This window comes from Pristiophorus japonicus, chromosome 13, assembly GCF_044704955.1.
Source record: "Pristiophorus japonicus isolate sPriJap1 chromosome 13, sPriJap1.hap1, whole genome shotgun sequence".
NCBI classification, from domain to species: domain Eukaryota; kingdom Metazoa; phylum Chordata; class Chondrichthyes; family Pristiophoridae; genus Pristiophorus; species Pristiophorus japonicus.
The window spans coordinates 34,790,318-34,806,377 of NC_091989.1; the positions used below are offsets into that span (position 1 = coordinate 34,790,318).

The window sequence follows — 16,060 nt, forward strand, 5'->3', positions numbered from 1 at the left end:
ATAGGCCACACCCTGAAGTTTCACGGGAATGTGTAACTGGATCCATCCATCCCATGGTCTCACTGACTTTGCAAATTGTAACTCGATCCACTTTGACTTCCTGAAGCGACAGAGGACAGAGCACCCCAGAAGACAGCAAGGGCCAGCCGAAGTGCCTTACCCCAGTCCAAGTGCATCCCTCCCCCAGCCGAAATGCCTTACCCCAGTCCAAGTGCATGCCTCCCCCAACCAAAGTGCCTCCCCCAGCCATAGTGCCTTACCCCAGTCCAAGTGCATGCCTCCCTCAGCCGAAGTGCCTTATCCCAGTCCAAGTGCGTGCCCCCCGCAGCAAAAGTGCCATACCCCAGTCCAAGAGCATCCCTCCCCCAGCCGAAGTGCCTTACTCCAGCGCGTGCATCCTTCCCCCCTTCCCACCATAGATGGGGCAGACATTGTATGCGGATTGTTAACAGGTTTATTGGGTATGAAGTGAATAGTGACAGTGTCATGACTTCTGGATATCATCCACTCCAACGATGTCTCTTGTAGGGAGTTGGAAGAACGTGATCAATCTTCTCCCCCCCACCCGTGTCCCTTCCCACCACCCACTCCCCCCCAGCCTCTGTCTCTCTCTTCCCCCCCCCCACTCCACCACCCAGCCTCTCTCTCTCTACCTCCCCGCATCCAGCTCTCTCTCTCTCCCCACAGCCGGCTGCTCTTGGGCCCACGCTGGCCACTCTCGGGCCCACGCTGGCCGCTCTCGGGCCCAGGTCCGCCGCTATCAGCCCCCCACCCCCCCTGAAAAAGAGAGTCGGAGCCTCATGTCCTGCTTCTCGGCACCACGTGCATGGAATAATTCGGGCCGGGAGGGGGGGCGGAGCTTGACAGGGGGCGGGGCTTGTCGCCTGTCGGTCAAAAAAGTGCAGTGCAGGCAGAGGAGCGGGGCTTGACAGACGCCTGCCTGTCAAAAAAAGTGCAGTACAAATAGTTACATCGTTTATATAGTGCATCATTGTTTCTTTCTAGCTTTGGAATAAAAGGCATCAACTGTACTGATTTTTTTGGCATTATTTTTGTCCAGTCTTTAGGTGTCTTAAATAGATTTGACATACCATGAACCCTTTCAGGAAGAGTTTGCATTACTAACTAAAGCATAAAAAACTCCCCAATAATTACATGACAGAATTTTAAAAATTCCAAAAAAATTATGTTATTAGAATGATATCAATAATCACTTGTGCAGAGAATAATGAACTAGATTGTGAGATGTCTTTAACCATTTTGCAGAATATTCAGGCCAATAGTTCAACAGCATAATTTTAAACTAACTGAGAAAACTATAATGTTAAAAAGGAGTGTATGGTGGTGACTTGGACATTGAAAAAGCAGTATATTTCTCTATGTCAAAGAAATATTAGATATCAGCATTGTACTAATACTGTAAGGAGTAGTTGCCTGCACGCAGCCACCAAAACCTTTGTGGTGAGATGATTGTGAAGGTTGGTATTAAAGCCAGATGGCTAAAGGCTAATATACTAGGAAAGTGATGGAATGGCTTCCAGATAGAAAACAACTATGTAGGAGATTATTTTAACCAAATCAACCCTGAAGGAAATGGACAGGATCGGATCAGCTGCCTGTTTTAAACCCTGCCCAATTTTACATTGAAGGTTACGATCTCAACAGTTTCCTGCTGAGAAGATTTGGTTAAAATAGCCCCCTATAAATCATTAAACCAGAGATCTGGGATTGTATATGGAAAGATCTGAATAGAAAAACATCAATGGTAGACAACTACAGAATGTGGCAGAGGGGAAAGAGTGATAGTGAGGTTTTGTGATAGCTGTGACCAGCCTCATTCTGACTGATCAACCGCTGATGATTTCTACATGCTACACAATTGGCCACGTTTGAAAGGTGTACTGACAACTCGTCTCTAAATCTCGTAGGAAGTATGCAAGTGGGAGCCGGGTCTCCTGCCTACCACTTTTTGCTTTCTGTTGGGAGGTACCTGATCTCTATTTGCTGACACTCCCCAAGGCTGATCTGAACCCGGAAACTATGGGAGAAAATTGAGAGTGAAAACCCGCATTCCATCACTTCAATGTGCTATGCACTGGTACAAAAATGTGCTACACTTTCAAGCTGCCATCCCATGATATCCTTAACTTACAAAACCAATTACCAATAACACAGTACAATAATTTGCACTGGAGAAGGTGCAGAAAAGATTTACAAGGATGATACCAGAACTGAGTGGTTATAACTAATCAGGAAAGACTGAACAGGCTGTGGCTTCTCTAGAAAAGTGAAGGCAGAGGGGTAACCTAATAGTGGCCTTTAAATTTATGAAGGCGTTTTATAGGGTAGACATAGAGATGTTTCAATTTGTGGGGGGAATCCAAAATCATTAATTTCCCTTTTTTTTTTTAAACTGGTGCAATTTTGAATTAAAGATGAGCAAACCTAAGCCAATGGTACATTGTAATATCCAAAATTCATGATGAAATTAATGTATGTGTTGAACACTGTTAATCACAATATTGGCCAATAAAGATTAAAAAGGGGTATTTTTTCGTAAATTCAATCATTTGGATGAGAGTGTTAAACTTCCAGGGAAAATAATTTAAATATTGCAAAATTTGAATGTGATTTTGAAAGATTTTATCACAAAGTGACATTTCTTTGTATGCATCTCTATTTTTAATACACTTCAGAAGCAGCTTTGTTCAGACAGTAATTATATGGTGATGTCAGAGGTCATTTTGGTATATTTGAAGTTACTGATGAACAAACAGAAAAGAATCACCCAGCCAATCCTTCCTTGCAGGCTGTTTGCCACTGTGTACCTTCCCCTCTGTCTGGAAAGCAATATTTAAGCCATATCTTTTAATGACCCCAATAACACTGCTCTGTAACTGACAGAATAATTCAAACCAGGCAAGTCAGACAAAATGACTTGCCCCCCTTACATTACAACAGTGACTACACACCAAAAGTACTTCATTGGCGCTTTGAGACGTCTGGTGGTTGTGAATGGCGCGATAGAAATCCAAGTCTTTTTTCACCACTCAAGAATATGAAATACCTTACTTTTGCATAGAATGAAACATTTAAGAACTCGCCCATCTCTGCTAAGCAAGATGACTGATGGGCATTCTTGAGTTTCAAGTTCATGATCTGTTGATGCTCAACAAATTGAGCTGCATAATATTCAAACCATTGATCTTATTTTTCACTCTTATTTATTATCCTTTCAAGGAATATGGTTAAATATTTTCACGTTGATAGAATTAATATGTTTGGTGAAGTGAGCTAATCAAGGTAGGAACGTCAGTGCAGGGAATTGAACATTTTTATGTTTTATTCATCACATCAACAAGCCCTTGCAGATGAAGTACAGTGTGGCCAGATGCAAACCCTGACTTTGTATCTAGAGTTTAAGCCCATTTAGTACACACTTGTAAGCATGGACATGCTTTGTGTTTTCTATGTTGGCCCTTGCTCAAAAAGGGAACCCAGCAGAGATGGCCCAAACTCATGACACATAATACCCTCAAGACTTACATAGAGAGAAAACTTTCATTTTAACAACCTGGCCTGGTTTCAAACCCTGCTCCTGAGGTGAAAGGAAATGGCTTATCGACTGCATTATCTGATCACTAATGCACTGTACTGGTTTAAGGGTTTCAGTTTATTAAAATACATGTCTGTTGATTAACATTATTTATTTACATGAGTTTCAAGCTATAAAATATAATTCTGCAAATATTATGCAATAGCAAACATTGTGTTCTGCAAAGTGCAACTGAGTTAGCTCTCAAAGGAAAAAAATCTCAGTAAAAATGTCAATAAAAGTACAGCAGCAGAAAGCTTTTATGACTTGAATTTTTCATCATTTATTTTTATTCCTTGTACTTTAATACTTCAACAAGAGGTAATCACATCACAGTGTATTAAAAATACATAGCATCATTACTTACTATATACCAAAAAAACACAACTGTGTAGTTAAAATCACTTGCAGAAGCTGCTACTAATTCTTAAAATCTGACATTTATCTGAGTTCAAGGTGAAACTAAAATTTATATTCATTCCATTTTCCCACATCAGCCCAACACATGTACATTTTCGTGACTGCAAGGACAGGTTCCAAGTGTTATGACAGTGCTGTTCAAAAACCAGCCTCTGGGGGAAGCATGAAAGTGGCATGGATTGACTCACTCTCTATTTTACCTTCCTGCCTTCCTTGAGGGTATATCTCCCATCCATTCTGCACTTTTTTCAAGTGCCCCCATAAACAAAGAATGGGAATTCATAATGTATAGAATTGTGTGCAAGAATCCACTTTTCAATGCAGATAAAAATGAGGTTAAACAATTAACACCTTTATAACAATGCTTTTTTTGTAAATCATTTCCCACTATCATTTTGTTCACCTAAAAACTTGTCCAAATATTCAAAAGTAAAACCATTTCTCAAGAAACGTGCACAATTAACTTCAGTAAGAACATATTACATAAGAACATAAGAATTAAGGGCAGGAGAAGGCCATTTGGCCCCTCGAGCCTGCTCTACCATTCAATAAGATCATGGCTAATCTTCTAGCTCAACTCCACTGTTATCCCCATATTCATTGATTCCCTTAATATTCAAAAAGCTATCGAGCTCTGTCTTGAAAATACTCAACAACTGAGGATCCACAGCAATGTAGAGAATTCCAAAGATTCACAACCCGCTGAGTGAAGAAATTTCTCCTCATCTCAATCCTAAATGGTCGACCCCTTATTCTGAGACTGTGACCCCTGGTTCTAGATTCGCCAGCCAGCGGAAACATCCTCCCTGCATCTACCCTGTCAAGCCCTGTAAGAATTTTGTATGTTTCACTGAGATCAACTCGGAGGGTTGTAAATCTATGGAGAGCTGTGGAAGCTGGGACATTGAATACATTTAAGACAGAATAGACAGTTTCTTAAAAGATAGAGGGATAAGGGGTTATGGGGAGCGGGCGGGGAAGTGGAGCTGAGTCCATGATCAGATCAGCCATGATCTTATTGAATGGCGGAGCAGGCTCGAGGGGCTGTATGGCTTACTCCTGTTCCTATTTCTTATGTTGTTGTTATGTATTCCTCCAAACTCTAGAGAACATAGACCCAGTCCGCTCAATCCCTCCTCACAGAACAATTCCCCCATCCCAGGAATCAGCCCTGTAAACCCTTGCCACACACCAACCCCCCCCTCCCCCCCACCCCCACCCCCCATAGTAAGTGTATCCTCCTTAGGTAAGGAGACCAAAACTGTACACAACACTCTAGGTGTGGTCTCACTAGGGCCTACATAATTGCAGCAAGACACCTCCACTTACACACTCAAATCCTCTTGTAATAAAGGAAAACACACCATCTGCTTTCCCAATTGCTTGCTGTACCTGCATGCCAACCCGCAGTGATTCGTGCACAAAGACACTCAGGTCCCTCCGAACACCAACATCTCCCATCGAAAATTGATTATCGACCATTTTGTGGCGTTAATATCGCCTGTGTGCTAACTTTAGCACCGGGTGATAATTAGCGCAAATTGATTTTTACTCCTTTAATAGGGGATTGCAACGCTAAATCAAGCGCTGCACACTTCTCTTGGGACGATAGTATCGGCAATCACGGCACTACCCTTATGGCACTGATCGATTTCAGCTGTGCTCATGTCCAGACTCATCAGCCATGCTGGCTCTTTAAGGGGAGGGGCTGTGATGCCACACAGCCTCAAACTCACCATTCCATCTTTGCTATTGGTGTTGAAGGAGCAACATGGCTGCTCAGGGACAAAGACTGCGTGCCATGCACTGCAGCGACGACGCCCTTCAGGCTCTTGTGGAGGCAATGGAAAGACGGCCAGCCTCCATGTTTCCTGAGACTTGCAGGTGGCCAATGCCAGCCGCCTACAGAGGGAGGTAGAGCAATATGTGTCTGCCAGGAGCGTAGTGGAAAGGACAGCGACGCAATGTCACAAGAAGATCAATGATCTCACTCGGGTGGTCAGGGTGACTACATTCTTCCACAACCTCTGCATGCCACAATGTCAAGACAATTATTTGTAGACACTCTAGAAACTGCCACATCCCAGTACTCACACACAATGTCCACCTATTAAAAGTCACATCCACATCTCAGCACTTGCATACATTAACAGCTATTCAACGAAGGTATGCACATGTGACAACCACATAGCTGCAGTCACTTGATGGCTTTGTTTTCTTTTGTAGGACAAACTGGCACATTATAGATGCGAGCAAGAAAGGATAGGAGGCAGTGAGGCAGACCTGAGGCCCCTCACTGACCTGGAACAAAGAGTCCAGCAGATCAGTGGCCCACAAGTCGTAGGAGCTGCAGCACACAGCCATCCCGACCCCCATGGGGACAGTACTAGTATGTTCCTCAGCTCTCCCTCTTCCCACATGCCTCTTCCCCCTCAAACGACAAGACTTTCCCATTTTGCATTAAAGTGTAGTGTCTCCATTCCGTGCTCCCTTCCTGCGCCCCTCCGCTGAACTTAACCACACTCTTGTGCCTTGATACTTTCAGATGATGAGCCAGCACAACAGCAGCCTGTCCCTCAGCCTCCCACTGAGAGCGACGAGGGAGATGAGGTCGAAGGACAGGAGACCCCAGCTCAGACACAGTCACCTCAGCAAACTGCCCCGGACTCTGGGGAGATGACATCGGTGGAAGAGTCATCGTTCCTAGGCTTTGATGAGGCTGATGCTCCAGGACCCAGCAGCATGCAGCAACGCCACGGGTCAAAGGAAGCTCGAGAGCCTGCTCCTTAGAGGGCGAGTTTGGGCATGAGTTCTGCTCAGCAGGACTCCAATGAGGAGCTCGACATGCAGGCTATGGCCAGATGGTCAGCGGGCATGCACAGCGAGCTTTTGGGTGCTATGGCATGGGTGCCCGAGAGCATGGACACACTTGATGCTGGTTGTGGGTTATGATTTGTGAATAGCAAATGGTTGTTTGAACACATTTTTTTAATGCTGCTTCTGCTTTGTTAGTTTTGATTAGCAAACAGTTATTTGGCCAAGTTTATTGTTGTTGTTGGCTGTGGGTACTTATGGGTGGGGGTTGTAATAAATGGGTCATTTTAAAGTTTATTTTTGATCGTGTTTTACATTCGCCATGTGCAGGGTGATAGGGCTATGTGCATAGCGCAGAGCCTTTGTTGCTGCAGCGCAATCACCATGTGATATGTGCTTTAGTGGAAATGCTGCATAATGAGAGGATGACGCACCGCCCTTGCAGAAACAACATTGGCAGGCTCCCTCTTCCATTGCTGCTGCTCCTCCTCCTTCTCCTGAGATGCACCTGCATTGTCTTGTAATAATGGCTGGGCCCTCTCAATGGCCAGGTTGTGCAGCACGCATCATACAACGACAAAAAGGGAAACTTGATCAGGGGAGTACTGCAGGGCTCCTCATCATCATCATAGGCAGTCCCTCAGAATCTAGGATGACTTGAGTCCTTAGGTGATTGAACAGTCCAATACGAGAGCCACAGTCCTTGCCACAGGTGGACAGACAGTCGTTGAGAGTAAGGGAGGGCTCCACCAGTACGGTCAAGGCATCAGATCTGTTGTTTGAGCACCTCGATAGTCTGTTCGATGAGGTTCCTGGTGGCATCGTGACTCTCATTATATGCGTGTTCAGCACGAGTGTTGGGGTTGTAGAGGGGGGTCATCAACAAGGTGGCGAGTGCATAATCCTTGTCCAGAGCAGCTATCCGCAAGCTCCATGTTGTGATTGGAAGAATCCTGGGACAGTGGTCTGTCGCAGGATGAATCGGGGTTCTGCCAGGATAGCGGCATAGACGGCGAGGATGAGCTGCCTGTGGTCACACACCAACAGAACATTCAGAGAGTGGTAGCCTTTGCGGTTACGGAACACCTCTGCGTTGTGATAAGGTGCCCGCAACGCCACGTGGGTGCAGTCAATGGCGCCCTGAACCATGGGGAAGCCTGCTATCCTTGCAAATCCACATGTACATTCCTGCTGCTTCTCCCCAGACATGCTCTATGAGATGTAGTCCCTTCTCCTGCTGTGCAGAGCATCTGTTACAACCCAGATACAGCAATGGACTGTGAACTATGAAATGTTTGCTATAGCCCCTGCTGTAGCCTGGAAGGAGCCGCCAGCGCAGAGCTACTGTGACCTTAACTGCTACTGATAGTGAAGTGGTCCTCCTGATATGAAGTCTTGGTGCAGCAGGTGGCACAACTCTGTGACAACCTCCTTACTGAAGCGTAGCCTTCTAAGGGACTGCTCTTCTGAGAGGTGAATGTACGAGAACTGCTCCCGGAAAACGCTGGGAGGGTAAGGCCTCCTGTTGTGACGTCTGTGGCCCCTCCCCCTGCCTCTGGGCTCATTTGGCATGATACGTCTCTGGAGTCGCCGGCTTAAAAGTAGATGCCAGATGTTAAGGTGCATTGCCAGGACAGCCCCCATGACTGAGTAAAAGCAGCAGGTCAAAATGTTGAGAGAAATGTTAATGAACAAACTGTAACACCAGAAACAAAGCAACTATGTTCACAATCTGAAAGCAGTCAAAACGATCTCTGGGAAGGTAGCAATCAATCTGACCTCCCAATGACCTGGTTGCTCATTGCCTTATACATTGTCATGGTAGTGCCAGTACCATTTGTGAGCGCTTGGTTTTGCTGGCATGATTAACACCAAGGTGTAAATACAGCGAAAACAATCAATATTGTGATTGGGATACTAGCGGGGCGTTGCACATTGACATCACGGTCTCATTGGCGCAGCATTCCCTGGTGCTAAGTTTTTGCACTGCCATTAAAACCCTATTCAAGTTGGTGAACAGCGCTAATAATAGCTGCTCCCGGGTGATAAGCCTTTAGTGCCAGATTAGCGCCCTTCACCAGCGATAACAGGTGGCGCTAATCCACTCAATTTCTCTCCTGTTTTTCTATTTTTCCTACCAAAGTGGACAACCTCACATTTCTTCACATTATATTCCATTTGCCATGTTCTTGCCCACTCATTTAACCTGTCTATATCCCCTTGAAGTCTCTTTGTATTCTCCTCATAACTTACATTCCCACCTAGCTTTGTATCATTAGCAAACTTGGAAATATTACATTTGGTCCCCTCATCCAAATCACTGATATAGATTGTGAATAGCTGAGGCCCAAGCACTGATCCTTGCAGTACCCTACTAGTTACAGTGTGCCAACCTAAAAATGACCCGTTTATTCCTACTCTCTGTTTTCTGTCCGTTAACCAATCCTTAATCCATGCTAATATATTACCTCCAATCCCATGAGCCCTAATTTTATTTAGTAACCTCTTGTGTGGCACCTTATTGAATGCCTTCAGAAAATCCAAATACACCACATTCATGGATTCCCCCTTATCTATTCTACTAGTTACAATTTCAACAAGCTCTTAATAGATTTGTCAAACATGATTTCTCTTTCATGAATCCATGTTGACTCTGCCCAATCCTATTATTATTTTCTGTGCCCTGTTACTACGTCCTTAATAATAGATTCTAGCATTTTCCCTACTACTGATGTCAGGCTAACTGGTTTGGTAGTTCCCCGTTTCTCTCTCCCTCCTTTCTTAAATAGTGAGGTTACATTTGCTACCTTCCAATCCGCAGGAACCTTTCTAGAATCTATGGAATTTTGGAAGATGACAACCAATGCTTCCACTATCTCTAATAGCCAGCTCTTTCAAAACCCTAGGACGTAGGCCATCAGGTCCAGGGGATTTATTGGCCTTCAGTCCCATTAATTTCTTCAGTACTACTTTTTTTTACTAATACTAATTAATATAAATAAATAATTGATTTATTCTTTTTTTATATTACATGGATTGTGTTGCTGAGTCAATTCCTTAAAGATACAAGTGAAACTGCATACAACTATAGAATTTTCCATCTATTATATCACAAACAATTCAATTTTACTTTGATAACATGAAAGCCTAGGTCAGCTTCATCAAGTTGCCAAATTAAAAAGAATAGCTGAAGCTTATGATCTCAACTTTGATATAATTTGTTTTAACAGCATAACAGTATCTGCATGCAAACTCACAAAATATGCCCATTTTCCATGATTTGTTACAGTTTTCTGCATCTGATACTCGTTTGTTTGGAATTTATGGGGCTAGAAATTCATTTCATTAGCGCGTCCCGGGCAGGGTGCTAACGGCTTATCGCCCGGGCGCAGCAATTTTAACGCCGCCTGCGAAATTCAGTATTGTTTCATCGGCGGCGCTAGCACTTAGCGCCTGGCCCTGTAGTGCCACTGAAATGGTGACGTCAGAGTGTGCAACGCCCCAGATGTAAAATGTAGTTGCTTTGCCGGACTTACTACCTGGCGCTAATCATGCCAGAAAAAGCTGGCATTCATACCTCTGATGCCTCTCCCAGGGCGCTATTTCAAGTGATCTGCATGTGTTCAGAATCATTGGTACCGTTGTGCCGGAACTTGATTAGTGCTCCGACGTTAGCAACCCGCTAAACAACTGTTTCGCCCTAAGAGAAGTGTGCGCTTATTTTAGCGCTCCACTTCCACTTGAGGCGCTAAACTGAATTTCGTGATCGCTAGCGCTAATTATCGCCAGCCGCTAAACTTACTGACCAGGCGATGTTAGCGCCTCAAAATGGTCAATAACTAATTTCCTCCCCCGCCCCCCTCATGGATTCTTAATCCATTCTTGAATTAATTTCAACGACATTACTATAATTGACACACGACTGATTTGAGTTTAATTTACATTGTCGTATGTTAACTCTTTGATAACAAGCTTTCAAATAATTACTTACCTGATTCCTAATGTTTTGCCATATTAAAAAGTTTTATTATTCTTTAAGCTTTAAAACATTCATTTAAAAAAACATAACATATTTGCAGCTAACAACCCTCGGTAAGCAAAGCAGGCACACAAATATTGCCTATTTTGGAAAATAAATGACTCCTAGAAGACTAAAGCTCTTTTGCGATTTTTTAAAGTACTTCTTTTCCCCGACCTTTACCATTAATTGTAATATTCCATGAAAAACAGGCTATACAGTAACAATAAAATGCTGATATACGGAAGGGCATAGAGTACAATGAACACAAGGACCTGATGCACACAGACTACTGCTGTTTTCAAAGATACAAATCAACATTTCTACCTATGATTTAAAAAACCTAACTAATTTTCAATGACAATGACAAGAGAGCTACCCTGGCTGTTTAACCATTTCTGCTCATCAATTCCTGCCTCAACCCCAGGAAGAGCACGAGTACTTACATGGCACTGTCCGCAGGTACAGGTTATCGCGGATAATCTGCTGAAGCTCGTGGTCAACCGAACCTTTTTGGAACCGTAAATTGAGGTAGTGACGAAGGTCCTTGTCAACAGTGCCCCCTGCAAAAACGAAATACAAGTCACATTTAGTACTCCCGGACACACAACACAGCCGAGAGGGAGACGGAAAGCGGGAAAGAGAACCCTCTGCTGTCTCGACTCGAGCATTTTCTGAATGCTCGGCGCTGGGAGGCGTGTTTGATCAAATGCCACCCAGGTCTGTACCGGTACATTCCTCGCGTTTCTCTCATCAGCAAATAGGTCATTCACACAAACAAAGCAAGGTTCAACAGCTAACAAAAACCCGATGTATTTACTGGTTTGAACGCACCAGAGGCAGCAGCCAATACTCTACCTCACTCGTGTGTCCAGCTCTGCCAGAACCACATCTACATGGCTTGAAATGAAAATCAAGACGTTTGACTCTTTGTTGTATTTCACTCCCTCTAAGCCGCTGTGCTTTAAGCAAAGTCTGCTTTCTCTTTTCCTTCGAAATTCCTGTATTATTTATGCTCACTGGACTCTGCAGGAACGGGCCTTGAGCTGTAAGCCGTCGGTCAGCTCCACACCCACCCACTGGGCACACTCCAGCCCAGCGAGCAGAGGCTCCCCTTGCTGCAGATTCGGTGGACACAGAGGAAAGCCTGCAAGAGCCCGCTCCTCAGCAGGGCACCGCCGCTCCTCTCGCACTCATCCTTGCTGCATCTTGTCCCCGAAGCCCTGCTCCTGCTCCTGGGATAGCGGATTGAGCGCCGGCGCCGCTGCCCTCCTCTTGCCCTGGCTGTCGCTGGTGTCACTCAGCGTGTCGGTGCGGGCACCGGAGACACACAGCGGCGGATTCCGTGGCAGCAGCTCACGGCGACACGCCCATTCCTATTGGTTGTGAAGACGAAAAGGTCCTGCAGCTTCCTCCGAGACGTGAAGCCCGCCGACTGATGCAGATGCTTTGTGGCAGCCTGTGAAAATGCCGTCCGTACAACAGATGTACTGTGATTCCTGACATAAGCTCGAATCACTCACATAATGTCGAGAATACAATGATGCGCGGACACGGGCAAGCTAGAATGTACTTGTGCAGAGACACGGTAACTCGCGAAATATCAGGAACCAAGCCAGGTTGTGGCATCAAAATGTACAACGAGGGTGTAAAACCCGAGATTTTAACCTAACTCGTCTGGCGAGAACGGGTCGGATTCGAGTCGGGCGTTCCATTTAACGCTCCATTGACTCAGATTGGGTTGAAAGCGGGGCTTGAAATTCCTTACTTTTACTGACAGTTTTAAAGCCGAAAAAAGTGAAAACGTGCCGCATGTATTGTTGTGGAGGTTGGCTCTTTCGTTTCCTATATTGCTACTTGCAGAAATACTCTATTTGGAAAATAAAATCAAAACCAACAAATGTCTTTTTATGAATCCATATACTTTTTTATACTGGCATATACTGGCACCAGAATATCTTTGTACTGTGACATGATTTTTAACTAAGCCTCCCTTCTACTCTTCCGTCACGAAAACTGGTGACATTCAACCCTCACCTCGCAGCAGATTTTCTTTTATAAAATTAATTTCTTACATAATTATGGATAGTTCGAATGACTAATAAAAATCCAGTTTAAATAAGAAAAAATAAATAAAGAATTTGCATTTATATACCGCATTTCAGGAGCTCAGAACTTCCCGAAGCCCTTTACAACCAATGAAGTACTTTTGAAGTGCAGTCACTTTGTAGTGTAGATTTGGATTGAGCTATAAAGCACAACAGGTTAGCTCAGCACAATCCTACAATAAAATACTGCCACCACCAAACGTTCACCCACCATCCTTTCAGCACTCCACTGGTCCACTCTTCCAATACAACAACTTGTATGTAGTGTATATAATAGCAGGATATGATCGGGGTCCAGGAGAGGCGTGAGTTTGGGGCCCAGAAGAGGCGAGGGCCCAGGGGCAGCATGGGCCAGCCCACACTGCAATATGTGTGTGCACTAGGTCTGTGCAGCAGAGCAGGTCTCCAGTCGTCTTGGTTAATCCTTGCCACTGGACCAAGACCTAGCTCTGTCAAGCCTGTGTGGTGGCTGGTCTGCAACAGCCACCACACATTAAAAAAATCCACGCACAGGCATCTTCCACTCTTCAAGATTTAGTTTGGGACCTGGAATATTAGGTCCTTCATTAAAAGACCTGTGAACTTTTTGACGTGGAAGCAAGTCTTCCTGGATTCAAGGGACTGCCGATGATGATGTATATAGCGCCTTTAATGTAGTAAAACGGCCCAAGACGCTTCACATGAGTACTATGAGACGAGATAAATTTGACACCGAGCCACATGAGGAGAAATTTGGGCAGGTGACCTAAAAGCTTGGTCAAAGAGGTAGCTTTTAAGAAGCATCTTAAAGGAGGAAAGAGGTAGCGAGGCGGGATGTTTAGGCAGGGAATTCCAGAGCTTAGGGCCTAGGCAACAGAAGGCACAGCCACCAATGGTTGAGCGATTATAATCAGAAATGCTCAAGAGGGCAGAATTAGAGGAGCACAGATATCTCAGGGGATTGTGGGGCTGAAGATTACAGAGAAAGGGAGGGGCGAGGCCATGGAGGGATTTGAAAATAAGGATGAGAATTTTGAAATCGAGGCATTGCTTAACCTGGAACCAATGTAGTTCAACGAGTACAGGGGTGATGAGTGAGTGGGACTTGGTGGAGTTAGGACACAGGCAGTCAAGTTTTGGATCACCTCAAGTTTACATAGGGTAGAATGTGGGAGGCCAGCCAGGAGTGCGTTGGAATAGTCAAGTTTAGAGGTAACAAAGGCATGGATGAGGGTTTCAGCAGCGGATGAGTTGAGGCAAGGGTGGAAACGAGCGATGTTACAGCGGTGGAAACAGGCGGTCTTAGTTATGCTGCGGATATGTGGTCGGAAGCTCATTTCAGGGTCAAATATATGACACCAAGGTTGCGAACAGTGTGGTTCGACCTCAGACAGATTTTGGGGAGAGGGATGGAGTCCCTCATTACACCCAACATCTGCGACTAATCCTCTGGCTCCCTTCCCTGTTAAGTGCAGGCGATTCAACACTTGTCTTTTTAATCTGTTCCCACGGTCCAGGGCCATAAACACTCCTCCTGGGTGAAACAGCAATTTATATATACTTCTTCCAACTTAGTATACTGTATTCGTTGCTCACGATGTGGTCTCCTCTACAATGGTGAAATGAAATGCAGATTGGGTGATCGTTCAATTTGTAAGTGTGACCCTGAGCTTCTGCTGTCCTCGGGCTCCTACACTGTTCCAATTAAGCTCAACGCAAGCTGGAGGAACAGAACCGCATCTTTCTACTACACAATGTGCAGCCCTCCGGTCTTAACTTGAGTTTAACAACTTTAGATTTTAACCACCTCTGCTCCCATTTTCTCTCGGACACCAGGTGCTGATAGTGGAGGATGGCTGTACCAGAGTCACTGGGAGTGGAGGAGGTGTGGGCTGGTGCTTAGGATGGGAAACACCTATCGGTACACAGCTGCACAGGGTGGTCCACACATACCTGGGATCTACCTGCCTTTCTTTTCCATTCCCGGGCTAACGCAACCCTCTCCACTTTGCCAAATTTTCCATGCTTCCGTCCTCCTCTGCTATTCTGCTGCAACAATTTTCACTTCCTCTGGACCCATCTTTTGTTTCTATACTTGTCCCATTATCACCCCCTTTTGCCTTGCACCATCTTCCCTTTTGCCAGTTAATCACTCATGCCCTCCACCCTATCACAGACCTTTCCCCTTTGTTCTTTTCCTGCCCTCCCCACATTTCCATAGCTCTGTATTTCCTTAAACATCATCAGCCTAAAACATTAACTCTGTTTCTCTCTGCACAGAAGCTGCCTGACCTGCTGATTATTTCCAGCATTTTCTGTTTTTATTTTGATGAAATAATTGACCCTTTAAATTATTTTATCTGCAATAAATTGAAAATAGATATTTATCACAATAATTATCATCAGACAGAGGTTATGTACATGATTAATATTTAACTTGTTTCTGAAATTTCAAATGTCTTTTTGTTAATACAATCAGATGGATATATATCACGTAGCTATATGCATTGTGCTTAGTAATTACATGGCAGTTTATGAGCTGCCTGCTTCCTGGCAAGAGGGAATCAGAGGCTGGATTCTATTTACGGAGAACATCTCTTTGAATAACAGGAATTACTCTAAAAAAAAATAATTTCCCTTTAGCTTTCAGATCAGATCCTCCACGCACGCACCCACAGAAAGTTGATTAGCTATGAAATAAGAAGCTAATAGGAGAGAAAGGATGAGATGACAGAAAATAGCTATATTTCCAAATTTGAGAAACAACAAAATAAAGAGATATGCGATGAAAATAAAACTGACTAGGCAGATCCACAGAATAAGGTCTGGTAAACACGTGGAAAGAAGATCATGTTTTGTCGTACAGATTTCCTTGTCCTTCCCCCAAATGCAGTACAGATGGTTAACCCGAATTGGCTAGGGACTGTGTGCCAGTGTGCGATAAGTGGTGATGCATTTCCCTATTAAAAAAAATGTCTTTTGAAATAGGTTGTGAACTTCTCCCAACACTTTATTCATGTTCAAAGTAACAAAGCACACCTCGTGTTATCCAAAACTTTCTGATCTCATGCATGGAATGAATGAGTTAGCATATTGCAGGACTAACGATTATCCTTTTCTCGACTT

The 16,060-nt window shown here is 44.4% G+C and overlaps 1 protein-coding gene across 3 annotated transcripts in view; it reads right to left on the reverse strand.

The window, feature by feature from the left end:
* magi2a (membrane associated guanylate kinase, WW and PDZ domain containing 2a) overlaps positions 1 to 16,060 on the reverse strand; it is a 1,034,101-nt gene that overhangs the window by 700,121 nt on the left and 317,920 nt on the right. For all 3 annotated transcript variants that reach the window (XM_070897360.1, XM_070897359.1, XM_070897358.1), the window contains exon 2: positions 11,294 to 11,410. In XM_070897360.1, the coding sequence (XP_070753461.1) occupies positions 11,294 to 11,410 (117 nt within the window). The remainder of the gene's footprint in view (positions 1 to 11,293; positions 11,411 to 16,060) is intronic.